The sequence below is a fragment of the Heteronotia binoei genome, chromosome 21 (assembly GCF_032191835.1).
Source record: "Heteronotia binoei isolate CCM8104 ecotype False Entrance Well chromosome 21, APGP_CSIRO_Hbin_v1, whole genome shotgun sequence".
Lineage (NCBI taxonomy): Eukaryota > Metazoa > Chordata > Lepidosauria > Squamata > Gekkonidae > Heteronotia > Heteronotia binoei.
Genome location: NC_083243.1, coordinates 159,307,084 through 159,323,971, shown reverse-complemented (window position 1 = coordinate 159,323,971; position 16,888 = coordinate 159,307,084). Strand labels below are relative to the sequence as shown.

Here is a 16,888-nt window from a genome sequence, read left to right as displayed (position 1 = left end):
AAGCATGCTAGAATGAGGACGCTAAAATCCTAGCTTTGGAGCTTGAATATCACCACTGGAGTCAGTGCAGGTGCCGAAATCCCTAAGGTGTGAAGCACAGACGCCATGAAGAAGATCTCCAATTCTGAATTCTTTACCATATTACAATTTCCAGGATTCTTTGTATTGTAAAGTATATACATTGGCAATGTAGGTTAGACCAGGCCCTTTAGACTGAACTAAGGAGTAGATATACAAATTATCTTTATTTTTCAGGCTTAACTAAAAGACCAACAAAAACAAAGTATGCAGTACAAATGAAGCCCTAGGGTTCATGGTAGTTAATCAGGTTTAAATGTAACTGTAGGACCTCAAGGTTGCTGTAGAGTCAGTTTATCTGAGGTACTCAGCAGTGCAATCTTATGCACATGTATCTGGCAGCAAGACCCACTGAACTGAGTCGGTATGATTTTCCTCTAAATTAGTACACATGGAATTTGACTGTGTGATTTACACTCAGCATAGCTACAAATATTACAAAAATGAACACAATAAAGAGCACTCACCTTCTCTTACAGTGGTAAACTCTCCAGCTACCTCATAAGAACACAGATGTTGGGGGCTCTCCCAGCTTTATAATTATTCATCTTCCATGCAGTACAAGTAGCGCAGTAACTCAGAACCAGTTCTTTATTGAGAAATTTTAAGCCAATTAAATTTAAATTAAAATAGGAACAAAATAATTCAGGCTGTACTTCTCCCCCTCCCCCTACTATCATCAATTATGATGAAATATCAATGAAGAAAAGAAAAATGTCTTATTTTAGAGAAGGTCATAAAAATAATCCAGCCCTTGGCCCAGCTCCCAGATGGCTATTCCTGTGCCCAGTTCCTTTGCAAGTTCTAACCGTAGTTGTATGGACTGAAAAACACAAGATAAATACGATGGATAATTAGTTTTTTTCTGAATATACACATTGGCAAATATATCACTGCTTGTTTGAAGAAATAGTAATATCAACTATATCTTTATTTCAGAACAACCCACTTAAGTCAATAGTCTGTAATTAGCAGTTAATCATTAAAAAAGCTGAAAGTTTAACCCATGGAAACAAAGGATACAGAACCATGATTTGGAACTAGCATTGGGCTCATGCATTCCCCTTGCCCCCCACTTTCATACTAAACCATACTTTTCTGTTATATTCAAACCAACAGCTCAGGATTTGCAAGCCATGGACATGGCGTGTGAAGAGCCAGCAAAACCCATAATTTGTAGGTTCGGATGTGATCACAAACTAAGGTTTGCCAGAAAAGAGGGCATAAGGATATGTATGTGCTGGCTCACAAAAAGAACAAACTACAATTTGGCATTACCAGAGGATAATGTGCACCCATGAATCTGACAAATATAATTATGTGCCTTGAAGGAATTGTATAGAGATATATTTGGGGAGTCATCTCACTTCATTAAATCAAATTGTTGGACGTAATCTGGCTCAATTAAAATCAAACTGAGCCCTTTGTCAAAATAAAAGAAACGAATGTGTACCTTTAAAGTTGGGTAGAAGGCTGCATGTTTGCCTCCTTTGCTTCTGCAAAGCACAAAAGAAGAACAGCCATTGAAATTAACACTATTTTTCAAATTAGTTTTTTTCCAGAGAAGCAATACAAAGAGCTAAGCATTGTTTGTATAATAAAATAAACACTGTATAAGCTTCTGGGCTTTGAGGGTCAGGCTCCTGCATCAGTGAGCTCTCCAGGGTCTTCCTGTGTAAGGTCCCTTAGCCTCAAAACAGAGAAAGGAGGGGATAAAATTCACCTTTGGTCCTCTGTTTCTCTCCTCGGGTCTCGCCACAGCCCACTAGAGTGAGATCCAAAGTCCTCCCTCCTTTGGCTTTCTGCTAAACCTTCAGCAAATTAGCATACAGATAATAAAAGAGTTAACAAACAGATGTGAGAGCATATTGTGTAGTTTGGCCCTGTGAAGCCCAATGAAAATAATCACAATTAGTGTCACTATGTTCCTTATCAGGTTCTTGTCTCACTCTACATGCTAAGTCACTCAGTTCTCACTTCTGGTCTTAAAGGTGCCAATGGACTCAACAGTTCTCACATCTGTTGTTAACTTTTATTATCCGCATGCTGATATGAATCTATTCACAAACCTTACCAATGGTGTTATTCCAATCTTAGCTGTACTTATGTGTCTTGACTCTAAGTAGCCCTTGCTGGCAACTAACCCAACTCTACCTATAAATAACACTTGAGGAAATTTGTTTCAATATATCTGAGAAAGCGTAAATCTACACATGCAAGTCTCTCAGTTCTCACTTATGCACACAACTGAACTTTGCTGGTCTAAAAGGTGCCACTGGACTCAAGCTTAGCTCTCACATCTGTTTGTTAACTCTTTTATGATCTGTATGCTAATTTGCTGCCATTCACAGACCTATCAACAGCTTTAATCCAATCTCAACAATACCTATTGCTCAGCTATGTATCTTGACTCTAACTACTACTCCTTCCTGGCAACTAACCCCCATTCTACCTATTTGTAAGGCTTGAGGAAAACTGTTTCAATGTATCTGATGAAGTCTACATGAACATGTAAACTTATACTCAGAATTAAATTTTGTTGGTCTTAAAGGTGCCACTGGACTCAAACTTTGTTTTATGTTCCTTAGTTTTACTGTCTGTTGGCATCCAGTCCTTGATTTTATACTTAAAAGCTTTGCTGGAATCCTACCATTTTGCTTCATTGCAGGGTGGGGAGGGGAGATACATTCTTCCAACACCAGGCCTCTCCTGTTGAGGCAAGATGCTGTTGCATCAACACAAGAATGTCTTGTCAGACGAAAGCACTGTGTGCTAGAAGAATGTGTCACTGACATCAAATGAAGATCATTGGATCCAATAATTTATTTTAGTGTCACTATACAAATAAAAAAGATATTACTAGATGTCAAATATCTTGTACTTTCCACTTAAATTTGAAAATGCGATAGCTTTTGATTATTTATTTATTTAATTAAAATTATTAACTGCCCTTCTCCCTTGTGGAACTCAAGGTAGCTTAAAATATAAATAAAATGACTATAACAACACAAAACAATATAATAAATAAAACAGCAATTATAAAAACATTAAAAGGTCACAATTTAAAAATTCCAATTAGGACTGCCAATAAATAAAAACTAAATCAATCAAATGCAGTCCTCACCAAATTTCATCTCCAGCTGCTGCCTGAAGACTGACCGTGAACCACCCAGGGGATGTTGTTCCATGATTGATTACAATTTACAATTATTTGCATAAGATTATTATTAAAAATAGTTAAATGTGCCTTCTCTGGTTAAGGGACCAGCATTTATTTGTATATCACATACTAAGTATTGAAGTAGCAAGAGTCTGCTATTGATCCAATTACATGGGTAATTGCTTTAGGAAGAAGTTACCATACTTTTCTTGCACTTTGTTATCTTTTTAATCACCTCTGGTTGCTATACCCATGAGAAAAATAGTCTACTCCCTTACAAATCTACCTGACTGCTATAGCCATCTTCCAAGGCCCTGCTTTGGGTGCTCCTGCCAACTGAGATCAGGAGAATGGCAACCCAGGAGAGGACTTTTCTCCGTCATAGCACCAAAACTCTGGAACTTTCTCCCAGGGAGACTCTTCTGTCCCTTTCTGCTAAATTTTCCACCAGCAGATGAAGCCTTTATGGTTTTGCCTGGTGATCCCTCAGTGATCCCTCCTTCCTACCCTGTGCTTTGTTTGTATGTTTTTGTATGTGCATTGTAGTTTTGGTTATAATCGTTTTAATTTTTGTTTGATCTTAATGGTTTTTAAGATGTGTTTTTATGAGCCATGTGTTTAATGCATTAGCTGCCTTGGTGGCATGGATGAAGGTAAAAAGGCAGTTTACAGATTTTGTAAATATTTTTTTTAAAAAAATAAAAACCTGCAGGCACTTTGCCCCGTGAATTTAGATAGTTAAACAAATGTTCTGCATCAGCTAAGGTTATTAAAAAGGTAAACAGTCAAAGGCACAACTCACTTTTTGTATTCAAAATAATGTTCAGCTATTTGTTCATCCCAGATGATTTTAGGCTTGTACTCCTTTAAAATGTCTATATACCTACAAAACATATAAAACAAAGTTAAAATTGATACTCTAGAGTTTATACAGAAGTACTTTAATAAATGACAAGTATATTGTCCAGCTACACAAACCACATTATTGTTATGGATAGCCCTGCAATTCTCATACTAGCACTGAATAATTTGCTTGCAATTAAAAAATAAAAATCCTCCTCACTTTAAGCAGGAATAGCAAAGCATGATGAAATGTTTTCATTTTAATTTTATTAGGTACCACCTAGATTTGGTATTATTCGAAAAGGGGGTTTCAAAACTTCCTTTTAGCTTTTTTACTAGCAAATCAAGCTTTATTTACATTAACAACATTCCATTCTTAGCCTGCTCTTTTCTAAATTTGAAAGCCCCATCACATTTGAATGTGTTTTCATCTCATGTTTCAAATTCAACAGTTTGCAATGTGTCTATGAGCTTTACAAAATAGCCATTTTAGGTACATCAGGGTCCCCAACCTTTTCCAGTCTGCAACAGGCCTGTAGCTATGAGAGAGCCCTTGCTGTCTGCCCGCCCCCCAACTTATTGCCAAGGCCCGTCTCATAACTAACTGGCAATTGGTGGCCCATGCAGAGCGAATGCCAAGGCAGCCTCCTCCCCTCTGCTCTCTCTCCTCCACCCACAATGAGAGGGAGGCTGCCTGCTCTTCCCTCCCCCAAGGTGCTTGGTGGACAGGGGCTGTGGCACACAGAAGGAGCCTGGGAAGTTGCCTGCCAAGTACCTGCAGGCATCCTTCCTCAACATCAATTCCTCCTCCTGGTCCGTGGTGCAGGCTGTGCTGCCTCCTCCTCTTCTGCCTCACCTGCCTGCCTCCAAGCAGCTTGGCACCGCCACAGCTGCCAGCTCTGCTGCACCCAAGGCAGTGGCCAACAGGTCAGCCTCTAGTCTTTCAGGTTCTGGTCCATCCAGGCTGAGACAGGTGCAGGTCCCCTCCCAACCACTGGTGGTGTGATAACATGCCCTCCTCTTTCCCTGCCCAGCCATACTAGAGGGGCACAGGCACCAGACAGAGCTTCTTGGCCTGTGTCAGGTTTTAGCTTTCAGCCCTTTCAAGAGCCCAGAAGGGAGCCAGCCTTGCTACTCCAGAGCAAGCAAGCAACATGAGAGTGGGCAGGCCAGCCGGACTTGAAATGTATGTGGGGCTGGTGCATTCAAAAGCAGAAGGTGAGCCTCTGCCCCAAGGATGGAAAATACAAGGGCAGTAGCCTTGTTGCCAATCTCCTGGGAAAGGGGCCTGGAGACCTCTCAGAATTAGAGATCAGATCTCCTGGGGGAAATGACTGCTTTGGAGGGGAGACTCTGGTTGTAGACAGAGCAGACATTTCAATTGGCAATTATTTCATTTCATTTTTTAATTTTATTTTTGGGGGTGCCCCACCACTTTTCACAGTGCTCCCAGATTGAAAATTTCTTGGCTATGGGCCTGGCTTGCAGGCACATTTGGCATGCTGACAGAGGGTAGTGAGTCCGACTGCAAAATGGCTGCCATGGGAAGTAGAGCCAACCGTAAAATGTCAAGGAATGAGATTATGCCCAACTCTGAAAACAGCTCTTTGGCATTAAAGACAGAAGCTCTGTTTAATAGGATGCCACAATTCAAAATTAACATATTGTTTAAAAACTTTCTCTTGCATACCCAACTCTGAAAACAGCTCTTTGGCATTAAAGACAGAAGCTCTGTTTAATAGGATGCCACAATTCAAAATTAACATATTGTTTAAAAACTTTCACTTGCAATTCTGAGAGGTTCTCCTGGCTTCTTAGCTTTAGACGAACCTCCTCTCACAAGGCCAGACATTTTGAGCCTGTACTATTTTTTAAAATAATGGCAGTTGGTGCTAAAGTTCACTAAATATGTGATGTGTACAGAAAGAGAGAGATTGATTCTAACAGATTTCGATAGGAACATAAATGATTCTTGAAAAGTTAACAACATATGGATTACCAATACTCAAAATATATTGCATAAAATATTAAAGCACCACAATAAAAACCTAAGACTGTGGTCACACAAGCTGTTTGCGCCATTATCATTGTGGTACTTTTGCAGATGTAAAGAGCACAGTCAGACAGCATCTGTCTTCCATGCCCCAGTTGTAAGCGGAGTTTGCCAATGGGAACGTCTGATATTAAATATATGTTAGCACTCCCATGCCGCTTTTCCCAGTGTCTGAACCCCCGTGTTGTGAATGGATGTAGGATGGGAAGTGTGAATGGTCACTTCCATCCCTGTCATGGTAGGGATGTGCACATATCTGCATGTGTGGCTATTCCGCCCCCAAACCCCCTCCAACTGGACACTGTGTTCCATGGTTGAGGTGCCAGTAATGTATATGCTTCAGCACAGGACCAGCATGCAGAGGAAGCACTTCAGGTATGCTGTCTGGTTGCTCCTTCCTGTGACTATTTAATCCACTACAAATACAGCACAACCAAGTCATGCCAAGCCTCCCATGTGACTGCAGCCATAATCTTTAACGAACACAAAGATAATTAATAAGCAATGTTAGGTGAAATAAGAATAGTCCTAATTTAATCTAAAAATAGTCCTAATTTAAGCATGTAAATCTAAGGAGGACAACTAGTAGGTTTCCTTTTGTTATACTGTCCCCTTTTCTCCAATCCATTATTATCTGATGCAACAGTGTGAGATGATGATGATGATATTGGATTTATATCCCGCCCTCCACTCCGAAGAGTCTCAGAGCGGCTCACAATCTCCTTTATCTTCCTCCCCCACAACAGACACCCTGTGAGGTGGGTGGGGCTGGAGAGGGCTCTCACAGCAGCTGCCCTTTCAAGGACAACCTCTGCCAGAGCTATGACTGACCCAAGGCCATTTCAGCAGGTGCAAGTGGAGGAGTGGGGAATCAAACCCGGTTCTCCCAGATAAGAGTCCGCACACTTAACCACTACACCAAACTGGCTCTCCCACACACACACACATATGAAAAGCTACAAAGCCTTCAGCCCCCTTGTGTTCAGGACAAGGGAGAAGAACTTTACCCATACAGATGCCTCATTCAGGCCAGTTAACCAGGCTTTCTCTTAGGCCTGAGAAAAGGAATTTGCACTCCCCCCCCCATCACTTTCAAGTCAGCTAATGTTTTCATCCTGTGTGCTGCTGCTTAGGATAGGAAGTAGCTGGCTAGATGGAGGGGGGTTGTTCCTCCCCAGCTTCATGTCAGTCGGCTTGCTTTTGTACCAGGTGGGGCTGCTTGGGATAGAAAGCAGCTGGTTGACTGAGGGGGAAGGATGGAGGGGCTTCACATCCACATTCAAACAGCCAGTTTGTTTTGCTCCCCAGGTGGCTGCTGCAGTAGCACAGGGTCAAGATAATTCCAGCAGGTATGAGCAGAAATTACTTCTGTATTCCCACACAGGCTAGCCAGCTTACTTTTGTTCTGGTCTGCATCAAGACAAATTTAGAGTTATGATGGTCAGAAATAAGGAAAAGGGAATTCAAGAAGGGTGAGAATTTCTTAAAAGTGAAATACTGAAGGCACAATCACAAACAATTTCTATGAGAAGGAAAAATGGGAGGAGCCTAAAGAAGCCAAAGTGGCTCCATAAACAGCTCTGTAAAGACTTGAGAAATAAAAAAGATTTAGGAAATGAAAAGAGGGTCTTACAACGAAGGATGAATATAAACAGATAACCAGTGCTTATAAAGAAAGAGTTAGGAAAGCTAAAGCTCAGCATGAGCTTAGTAAAAAAAAAAATGTGTGCAAAGTTAAAAAAAGAATAACAAGGATATGCTAGGCCCCTTGCAGGGATAGGAAATTGTAACAGGTGATGAGGGGCACAACTGCTCAATTCCTACTTTTCCTCAGTCTTCTCTTGTGAGGGAAACGGTGTTCAATAGGGATGGGCACAAAATGTGAATATGGTGGTTAATTTCATTTTGTGGTTCATTGGGTTGCCCAATCTGGTGGTTCAGTTCATGTTTTTTTCAGTTTCCAGAACAATTCATGGTTCATTGGTTCATTCTGTTCAGGAAGGCATAGAATGCCCCCCTATTGGGCTAGAGATGCCAAACTTCCAGCAAACTCTTCTCCTCTACCTGCTCTCCAAGTTTGGTACAAATTGGATTTTGGGTAGCTGAGCTACAGCCCCCTGTGACGGTAAGGTATGGGTTAAACATAAAACTGAAGACGCACAGAGCCTGCGTCAGGTGACCTGAGGGTGGGGGCCAGAGTGCCCGGAACTCTCAGTGTGAGATTGACAGCTAACGGCGGAGGAGAGTCAGTTAGTGTCTGTCAGAGTCTGAGAGAGTTAGTGCCTGACAGAGTCAGAGAGAGTTGGTCTTTGAGAAGGAGCTGGGGCAGTAGCTGTGGAAAGTCTTCATGAGAAGAAAAGCTCACTGCTAGCTCTATAAAAGCAGCCAAGGGGCTGTGTGTGTGACAACGGAAGTGTCACAGTGAAGACCTGAACGGTCACAGACACATATACATCTCTTGAGAGCTAGAGAGGTGGTTGAGGGAATATATGTGGGTCTAAAAGTTTGAAGGGCTGGGAGTAGAGGCTCCAGTCGACTTGAGAGACTTGGCACAGTATACCCAAGAGGCCAGCCTTTGCTAGTGTGGGAGAGTGTTTATATGGGAACTGTGAACCTGAGAGACCTAAGAAAAAGAAAGATATAGGAGAAAGCCTGAAACAACTGAGCAACTTGTTAACTGTGTGAGATACTTCATAGCCCATGTAAATATCTCCCATATCCCCAGTTGAAATAAATATCTGTGGTTTACGTTAAATTTCTCTGGTGCCTATAATTTGGGAAAACGGTTAAAACTGCTATGGTCCCCTACGAAGTGAATATATATATCCATCTGAAAGCAAAACCCCCGAAGAGACTAGAACAGAGAAATCCATCATACCCACCCCTTGAGTTCTATAGTCCTGAGGGAAAAGTTTTAAAAAGGAAGAACTGAGGAGAAACTGAGGGGCTGGGGTAGCCATAAACAGCGCATAGAAGCGATCCAGTGGGACCGTGAGGCGGGTGCTGTTATACCCCCAAAGCAGGTTCCCTCAGTAAATCGCTCTCCTAGGGGCTGGGTAAAAAAAGGAAAGCTGGCCTGCAGCTTCCAGTCAGTTTCACCACACGAAGCCTGGGACTAGATGCTGCAGGTCTGCTCTCCCAGCCCCTTCACTTCTTGTCATTTTCACTGGAAACTGACAAGAAGTGCAGGAGAGGGGAGAGCAGAGCTGCCACTTCCAGTCAGATTCACTGGAAACTGACCAAAAACACAGCTACCAGTGCCAGGCTGTCTGGAAAAATGAAGCAAACATGAACCAAATGACACACAAAGAAAAAAAAAAGCCAGTTCATGTTTGTGTGCCACAGGATCAGCCAAACCAGTTTAGACCAAACTACGAATCAGCTATTCAATTTCTGCCCATCCCTAGTGCTCATCCCACGGCAAAAACAGAACATATGATGAGGGAAGGGAGTTGCATAAGATCGGTATAGGGGTAGTACATTAACACCTAGTTTCTATAAATGAAACTAAGACATCAGGGCCAGATGAACTGCATCTAAGGGTACTAAAAGAACTTGTGGATGTAATTTCTGAGCCTCTGGCTATTATTTTTGAGAATTCCTGGAGAACATGTGAAGTGCCAGAAGATTGGAGGAGGGCCAACTGTGGACAAAATACATCACAACACAGGACTTTCCATGCAGAGAATTAAGAAACACTAACCCATTTTTCTCTTCCACTAGTGGAACTTTGCAGAGCTGTAATAAGTAGTTGAAACTCTCCACTAGCAGAAAAGGGATGATTTTGCTGGATTTTCATTTTTTACTGCAAACCCTTCTGCTGCATATTATTTTGTGTACCAGAGTCCCTTGACCCTCATAATCAGCCTGGGGACTGCTATAAAAAAAGGGGACTGCTATAAAAAAAGGTGTTGAAGCTTCTTTATACTGCCTATACACCCACAGTTCATAGGATTCATGGATTCCATTTAGCAATGTGGCTAAAGTTCATATATACCTGGCTTTGTATTATGAACATTAATGGTTTATGACACATATACAATACAATTAGCGACCAGCATAGAGTCATCAAGTGTCCTTCATCAATCAAGACTGTAATTTAAGCTCAAGAAGAAACTTCCCTTGGTTCTCTTTCTCCTTCATCCATTCCCAAACCTCTCAGCCTTCCATTTGAATTCCCTAGCAGCAATAACAAGGAGGTCTCACTGGAGTCCTCTCTGAGAAACCTCATTCCTCTCACCTACAGGAATACTACAGTGGCAGTATTGCAGATTCCAGAGACCCTGACAAAAGGTTCCCAAAGACCCCAAGACCAAGTCCTGAGTGTGGAATGAAGTTCTATAGGAATACTATATTTTTCAGGATACCTTGGTAGCCTGAATTCGACCATGCCAATATCCCAGCACCCATCATGCTGCTTCCATCAGAATAGCTCCAATCAGATATCCATGCCAGTGCTGAAGATATGCAAGTTTGGTGTAGTGGTTAAGTGTGCGGTTAAGTGTGCAGTTTGGTGTAGTGGTTAAGTGTGCGGACTCTTATCTGGGAGAACCGGGTTTGATTCCCCACTCCTCCACTTGCACCTGCTGGAATGGCCTTGGGTCAGCCATAGCTCTGGCAGAGGTTGTCCTTGAAAGGGCAGCTGCTGTGAGAGCCCTCTCCAGCCCCACCCACCTCACAGGGTGTCTGTTGTGGGGGAGGAAGGTAAAGGAGATTGTGAGCCGCTCTGAGACTCTTCGGAGTGGAGGGCGGGATATAAATCTAATATCTTCTTCTTCTTCTTCAAGTGGAAAGGGAGTTCAGAGGAGAGATACAAAACATTTGGACACTCCTATATTCCACATGATATTAATTCAATTTGTGGATTTCAGAACTGAGTTCAGAAAAGGCTGAGTTATTTTCTGATGGGGGAGCAACTAGACTTATTAAGCCAAATCCTGTCTTGAGTGCTGATAAGGGGAATTACCCATCATGACCCTGATCTGGATAGTCCAGGCTATCAGATCTTGGAAGCTAAGCAGAGTCAGCCCTTGTCAGTATTTGGATGGGAGACCACCAAGAAATATCAGAGCCACTATGCCTAGACAGGCAATGGCAAACCACCCCTCTGAATGTCTCTTGCCTTAGAAACCCTATGGGGTCACCATAAATCAGTCTGTAAGTAAAATAGTAAGTAAGTAAATTTTTATTTATACCCCGCCCTCCCCGCCAAAGCAGGCTCAGGGCGGCTGTGACGTGATGGCAAAAAAAAATCTATTCCAGCTTCCCAAATGACTGCATGTGTAGTAGTTCTTACAAGAACTTTTTTACAGAAAAAGCAAGGCTGTTTTAAGATAACTTGTGCTTTTTAAGAGTCAGGGCTCATCTTATCCTCTCTGACGTGTTAAAAATGCTATTCTGAGTCAGGTTGGTTATAGCAAAAACATCTCTGGTCATTACATTCAGAGCAATCAACTTTAAATCTTTTTAGCAGAATGTTTTCCATTTTAAAAGCTAGAGATGGCACACAGAGTTCCATTAAATAATTATCTGCCTTGCTCATCCTAAAATTTCAATCAGAATACATATGGGGGTGGGGAATAAAAAATCACAGTATTCTGAATCAGAATATATTTCGAAACATAAGTGTAGATTTACTGGTAGTATTTATAAGCCAACCCTATCCTCTTACTAAGTCAGAAGCTGCTGGATATATGCCAGTGAAATATAGCTAAGATCCTATATATACTCCCAACTGCAATATAGAATGCAAAACCAGTTACAGAAACAAAGGTAAACATTAAACATTGACAGCTTCTTATATTACCCATGAGCAGAAGACATCAAATGTTTAACAATGACACATTATCATCCATGCCAAACAAACTCAGAGAGAATTTGCAGCACCGCCCTTGTTTCCCTTGGCCCCGCAGACAGCAGTGTTATAACAAGAGGCCATTTTGTAGAAAAAAGAGGTGCCAGAGTTTAATAGTATAACTCATTTGCATATGCGACACACTCCTGACATCACTGGAAGTGTGTCAGAATGCCAGGTAGTAGAGATATAAACTTTATAAAGGGCACAAAGAAACACAATTAAATTTATATATTTTACTTAAAATAAAATGTGCTCAAGGTATTAGCATGCTTGCAATATTTTGTTTAACATTCTCTGATAACTGACACCTCGTGCTCTGAATTATTGCATCAAAATCTGAAGACAATTGCGCTGTGACAATCCTGAGTATGCTGTTCAGGATTGCAAACCTACTTTTGATTTATTGACATTCATTACAGAAATCTCATGTTCAGTGCTCAGTGCCCTAGGACCCAGGAGGAAATATGAAATGGCTGGGCACTGCGAACTTCTGTACATAAATTGCTTCATGTGTCGGTCAAGAACATGTGAAGAAACCATGACACAGACAGAGGGCTACGTGTTTGTCTACAAAGCAATAGCCTTCCCCAGATAAATTACTACAACTCCTATTAGGCAGTGCAAGAACAGAGAGACAGCCATGTACAGTGGTCACTATCAGTCTACTATCTGAGAATCTAAGTTCAAAATCCCTCAAAGGAAAGCAAAGAAAATGTGAAAGAAAAATAAAATGAAATGTGCTGGTCTGGACACACACTCTCAAGCCTAATTTTGGCTTGTTGTTATTCCTCTTCTGGATTATGAAGGCATTAATACAGTGAAAAGTGAAAGGCAAATCCAGATGTACCCAGGAAAGTCCAGACATAACAAGCGAACAAAACACATTCTTTCTCCATCTGTGTAGCAAGGCAAAAAACTCATACCTTGAATAAGATGCTGCTAGTCTTAAAAGTGCTTTCTTTGTATCTCTCCCATGCAACCGATAGAGGAAACTAGGTAAAGGAACCTCTCCCTCTTTCCCTCCTTCACCAGGAGATGAGAAGGGGGAAGAGCCTCTGCAAACAGAAGGAAGAGAGGCTTGGCTCAGTAACTCTGCAGTGTGATGGAGAATGCCTGGCAAACTCAATCACACAGCAGAGCTACAGAGCTAAGTTTCTCCACCCTCCTCCTCCCTTTGAGAAGAGGGAGACGGAAGAGTGAAAAAGAAAGAGGCTGCTTTGCTCAACTGCCTCATCACAAGGGTGAGGGGAAAAAATGGCAACCGAAGCAGGCAAGGGAGAAGGAAACAGATGATGGTCACTTCCTGAGGGCCCTGATTACAGTTTCTGGAGCTGCACTCAGGGCATTCTCCCCCCCCCCCCCCATCCCAGTTGAGGTCTGGTCACAAGCGATGTTTGCAGCATCAAATTCTAGAGTTCCCTTCAGGCAGGAATTTTGAAACAAAAGGAGTATGAAAACAGCCATTGTTTTGCTGTGAAAATGCCAGGGACATGCAGAGAAGGAAGGCCTGTCATTTCAAGCTTTAACACACAAAGGTAAGTAAATAATTAAACAAGAAATCAGGGCTGCAGTAAGCCGAGTACTCTCTTCTACACTGTTAAATGATTGGCGGACAAAGCTGATAAAAGCAAACCTTCATATGTTCCTGCAGCTGTCTCAGGAATTGAGTGTAATTTCCTTGAGACATTCTTCTACAGCTCAGAATATTACATGTGATTCTGTAAATGCTCAGAGAATGCATTCAAATTACACTATTTTTTTTCTGTCAGGATACCAATAACACTAATTTTAAGGATGCAGAGGATCACAGGCAAGCTCAGAGAAGTTTTGGGAAAATGAAGCTGTTCAGTCTAAGAACCAGTCTGACCAAGTTTCAGGTATGCAGATAGCTTTTGCAATGTCCTTTTATTCTCAGTTATTCACTGACTGATTCAGCTTATTTCCCAGAAAGCTCAATGTTAGATGTAAATTAACATCTCAGTCATGTATTCTGGTATAATGGATTAAATTCTCATAGAGAAAATTCAACGCAATATATGGTAAGTTTGTCATGGTTGTCCGGGACATTGAGATCCTTCTTGCATAATTCTTCTGTGTATTCTTGCCACCTCTTCCTGATCTCTTCTGCTTCTGGTAGGTCCCTACCATTTTTGTCCTTTATCATGGCCATCTTTGCATGAAATGTTCCCTTGATTTCTCCAATTTTCTTGAATAGATCTCTTGTCCTTCCCATTCTATTATTTTCCTCTATTGCTTTGCATTGTTCCTTCAATAAGGCTTCCTTATCTCTCCTTGCTGTTCTCTGGAAATCTGCATTCAGTTGGGTGAATCTCTCCTTTTCACCTTTGCCTTTTGCTTTCCTTCTTTCCTCAGCTATTTGTAAAGCCTCATCAGACAGCCACTTTGCTTTCTTGCATTTCTTTTTCTTTGGGATGGTGCTGATTGCTGCCTTCTGTACAATGTCACGAACCTCCATAGTTCTTCAGGCACTCTGTCTATCAACTCTAGTTCCTTAAACCTATTCTTCACCTCCACTGTTTATTCATAAGGGATGTGATCAAGGTCAAACCTGAATGGCCTAATGGCTTCCCCAGTTTTCTTCAGTTTAAGCCTCAATTTTGCGATGAGTAGCTCATGATCTGAGCCGCAGTCAGCTCCAGGTCTTGTTTTTGCTGACTGTAAGGAGCTTCTCCATCTTTGACTGCAGAGTATATAATCAATCTGATTTCTGTGCTGCCAATCAGGTGATGTCCATGTGTAGAGTTGCCTTTTAGGTTGTTGGAAGAGGGTGTTCGCTATGACCAGCTTGTTCTCTTGACAAAACTCTATTAGCCTTTGCCTGGCTTCATTTTGTTCTCCAAGGCCAAACTCAGTTGTTCTGGTCACCTTTTGACTTCCAACTTTGGCATTCCAGTCCCCTATGATGAGGAAGACATCTTTTTTTGGTGTTAATTCTAGAAGGTGTTGTAGATCTTCATAGAACTGGTCCACTTCAGCCTTTTCTGCATCAGTGGTTGGGCATAGACTTGGATTACTGTGATATTGAATGGTTTGCCTTGGATACGGACCGAGATCATTCTGTCATTTTTGAGATTGTATCCCATTACTGTCTTCCTCACTCTCTTGTTAACTATAAAGGCCACACTATTTCTTCTATGGGACTCTTGCCTACAATAATAGATGTAGTGATCCTCTGAGTTAAATTCACCCATTCCTGTCCATTCACTAATTCCCAAGATGTTGATGTTCAGTCTTGCCATCTCTTGTTTGACCACATCTAGCTTACCTTGATTCATAGATCTTACATTCCACATTCCGATGCAGTATTGTTCTTTGCAGCATCGGACTGTTCTTTCACCATCAGACACATCCACAGCTGAGCATCCTTTCGGCTTTGGCCCAGCCGCTTCACTCTTTCTGTGGTTACTTGAACGCTCTTCCCCAGTAACATATTGGGCACCTTCTGACCTGAGGGGCTCATCTTCCAGTGCCATATCTTTTAGTCTTTTGTTTCTGTTCATGGGGTTTTCTTGGCAAGGATACTGGAGTGGTTTGCCATTTCCTTCTCCAGTGGATCACATTTAGTCTGGATTCTCAGCTGTGGCTTGTCCATCTTGGGTGGCCCTGCATAGCATAGCCCACAGCATCATTGAACTGCGCAAGCCCTCTCACCATGACAAGGCAGCAATCCATGAGAGTAACTTATTTTCACATGCCTATCACATTAAATTATAATTGGATCCTATAGCAAAAGGAGGAATATTAGTTGTTTTATTATAAAGGTGACTGATTCCTAGAATCACAGAACTGGAAGGTAAATCTCTCTGAAAGCAACACCATCTATCCACTGATTCCACAACAAACAATCCATAGATAACATGACTATTACCACTCTGCAGACTGGGATTTTCCATTGGGCTTCCATTTTCTCTGGGCTTCCATTGTCAGAGAAGACTCCAGTAGCACCCCAAGCTCTTGACCCTGCACACTGCTTCCAGTGGCACACCATCAAAAGCCGGTAGGGTAATTTCCCCTCCCAGACTGCCACGGCCCAAGCAAAGGACCTCTATCTTTGCTGGATTTAACTTCAACCCACTCAGCCTAAGCCAACCTGCCATGGCTTGCAGTGCCAGGTCCAGATTTTTAGGGACATCGTCAGTCTGGCCGTCCATCAATAGATAGAGCTGAATGTCATCAGCATACTGTAATTTTAAACTATTAATTTAGATGTTGTTTATATGTAATTGTATTTTAATTGCTAATTGTTTTAAATTTTATTGTTGTATCATGGTACAATGTACTATCATGTAAGCCACCCTGAGCCTGTTTCGGTGGGGAGGGTGGGATATAAATTAAAAATTATTATTATTATTAAAATACAAACAAACATGAAGGTCCCCTGTAAACACCACAATAATCCTGCTTCCTGTGGCCACAATGGGTCAGTCAAGATAGATGATGAGACCCTTTTTACAGAAAATGACTCGAATGAGTGCCTTGTCTATTGCCAGAAGGAACAGCGATTCTGATAAAAAGGAAGACCTACAACCACCAGAAACAGAAGAGATTTCGTGATAAAGAAGTAGATGCTTGTATACATGTATGCACACGCCTTGAATAATTTTAGTCACAACCTGTTACTCTTAACCACTTGTTACATCAGCTCACTTTACAGTGAGGTTCTCATGACATGTAGTTTGTTTCTTACCACAGTTGCCTAGCTCCTGATCAGATGTTAGTTAGGAAAAATAAATTTAGTCTTCCCCATTGTATATGTGTAAAGGTGGAAGATGAGCAAGAACTGAGCACTGTCATTTAAATATTAGGAATAAGGCCCATTGTGGGGAAAATACAACAGGCTCTAGAAAGAGGCTTTGAGTAAGTCCTCCCCGCCCCC

General features: G+C 41.7%; 1 protein-coding gene across 1 annotated transcript in view; it reads right to left on the bottom strand.

Annotated features, from left to right (window-relative positions):
• Positions 1-226: 226 nt before the first annotated feature.
• The window catches only part of CHID1 (chitinase domain containing 1), a 221,879-nt gene continuing 205,217 nt past the window's right edge, over positions 227-16,888 (bottom strand). Inside the window, exons 8-10 of the mRNA XM_060263024.1 lie at positions 4,041-4,121; positions 1,532-1,574; positions 227-901 (exon numbers count right to left, since the gene is read on the bottom strand). Coding sequence (XP_060119007.1) covers positions 803-901; positions 1,532-1,574; positions 4,041-4,121 — 223 coding nt within the window. The 3' untranslated portion in view covers positions 227-802. The remainder of the gene's footprint in view (positions 902-1,531; positions 1,575-4,040; positions 4,122-16,888) is intronic.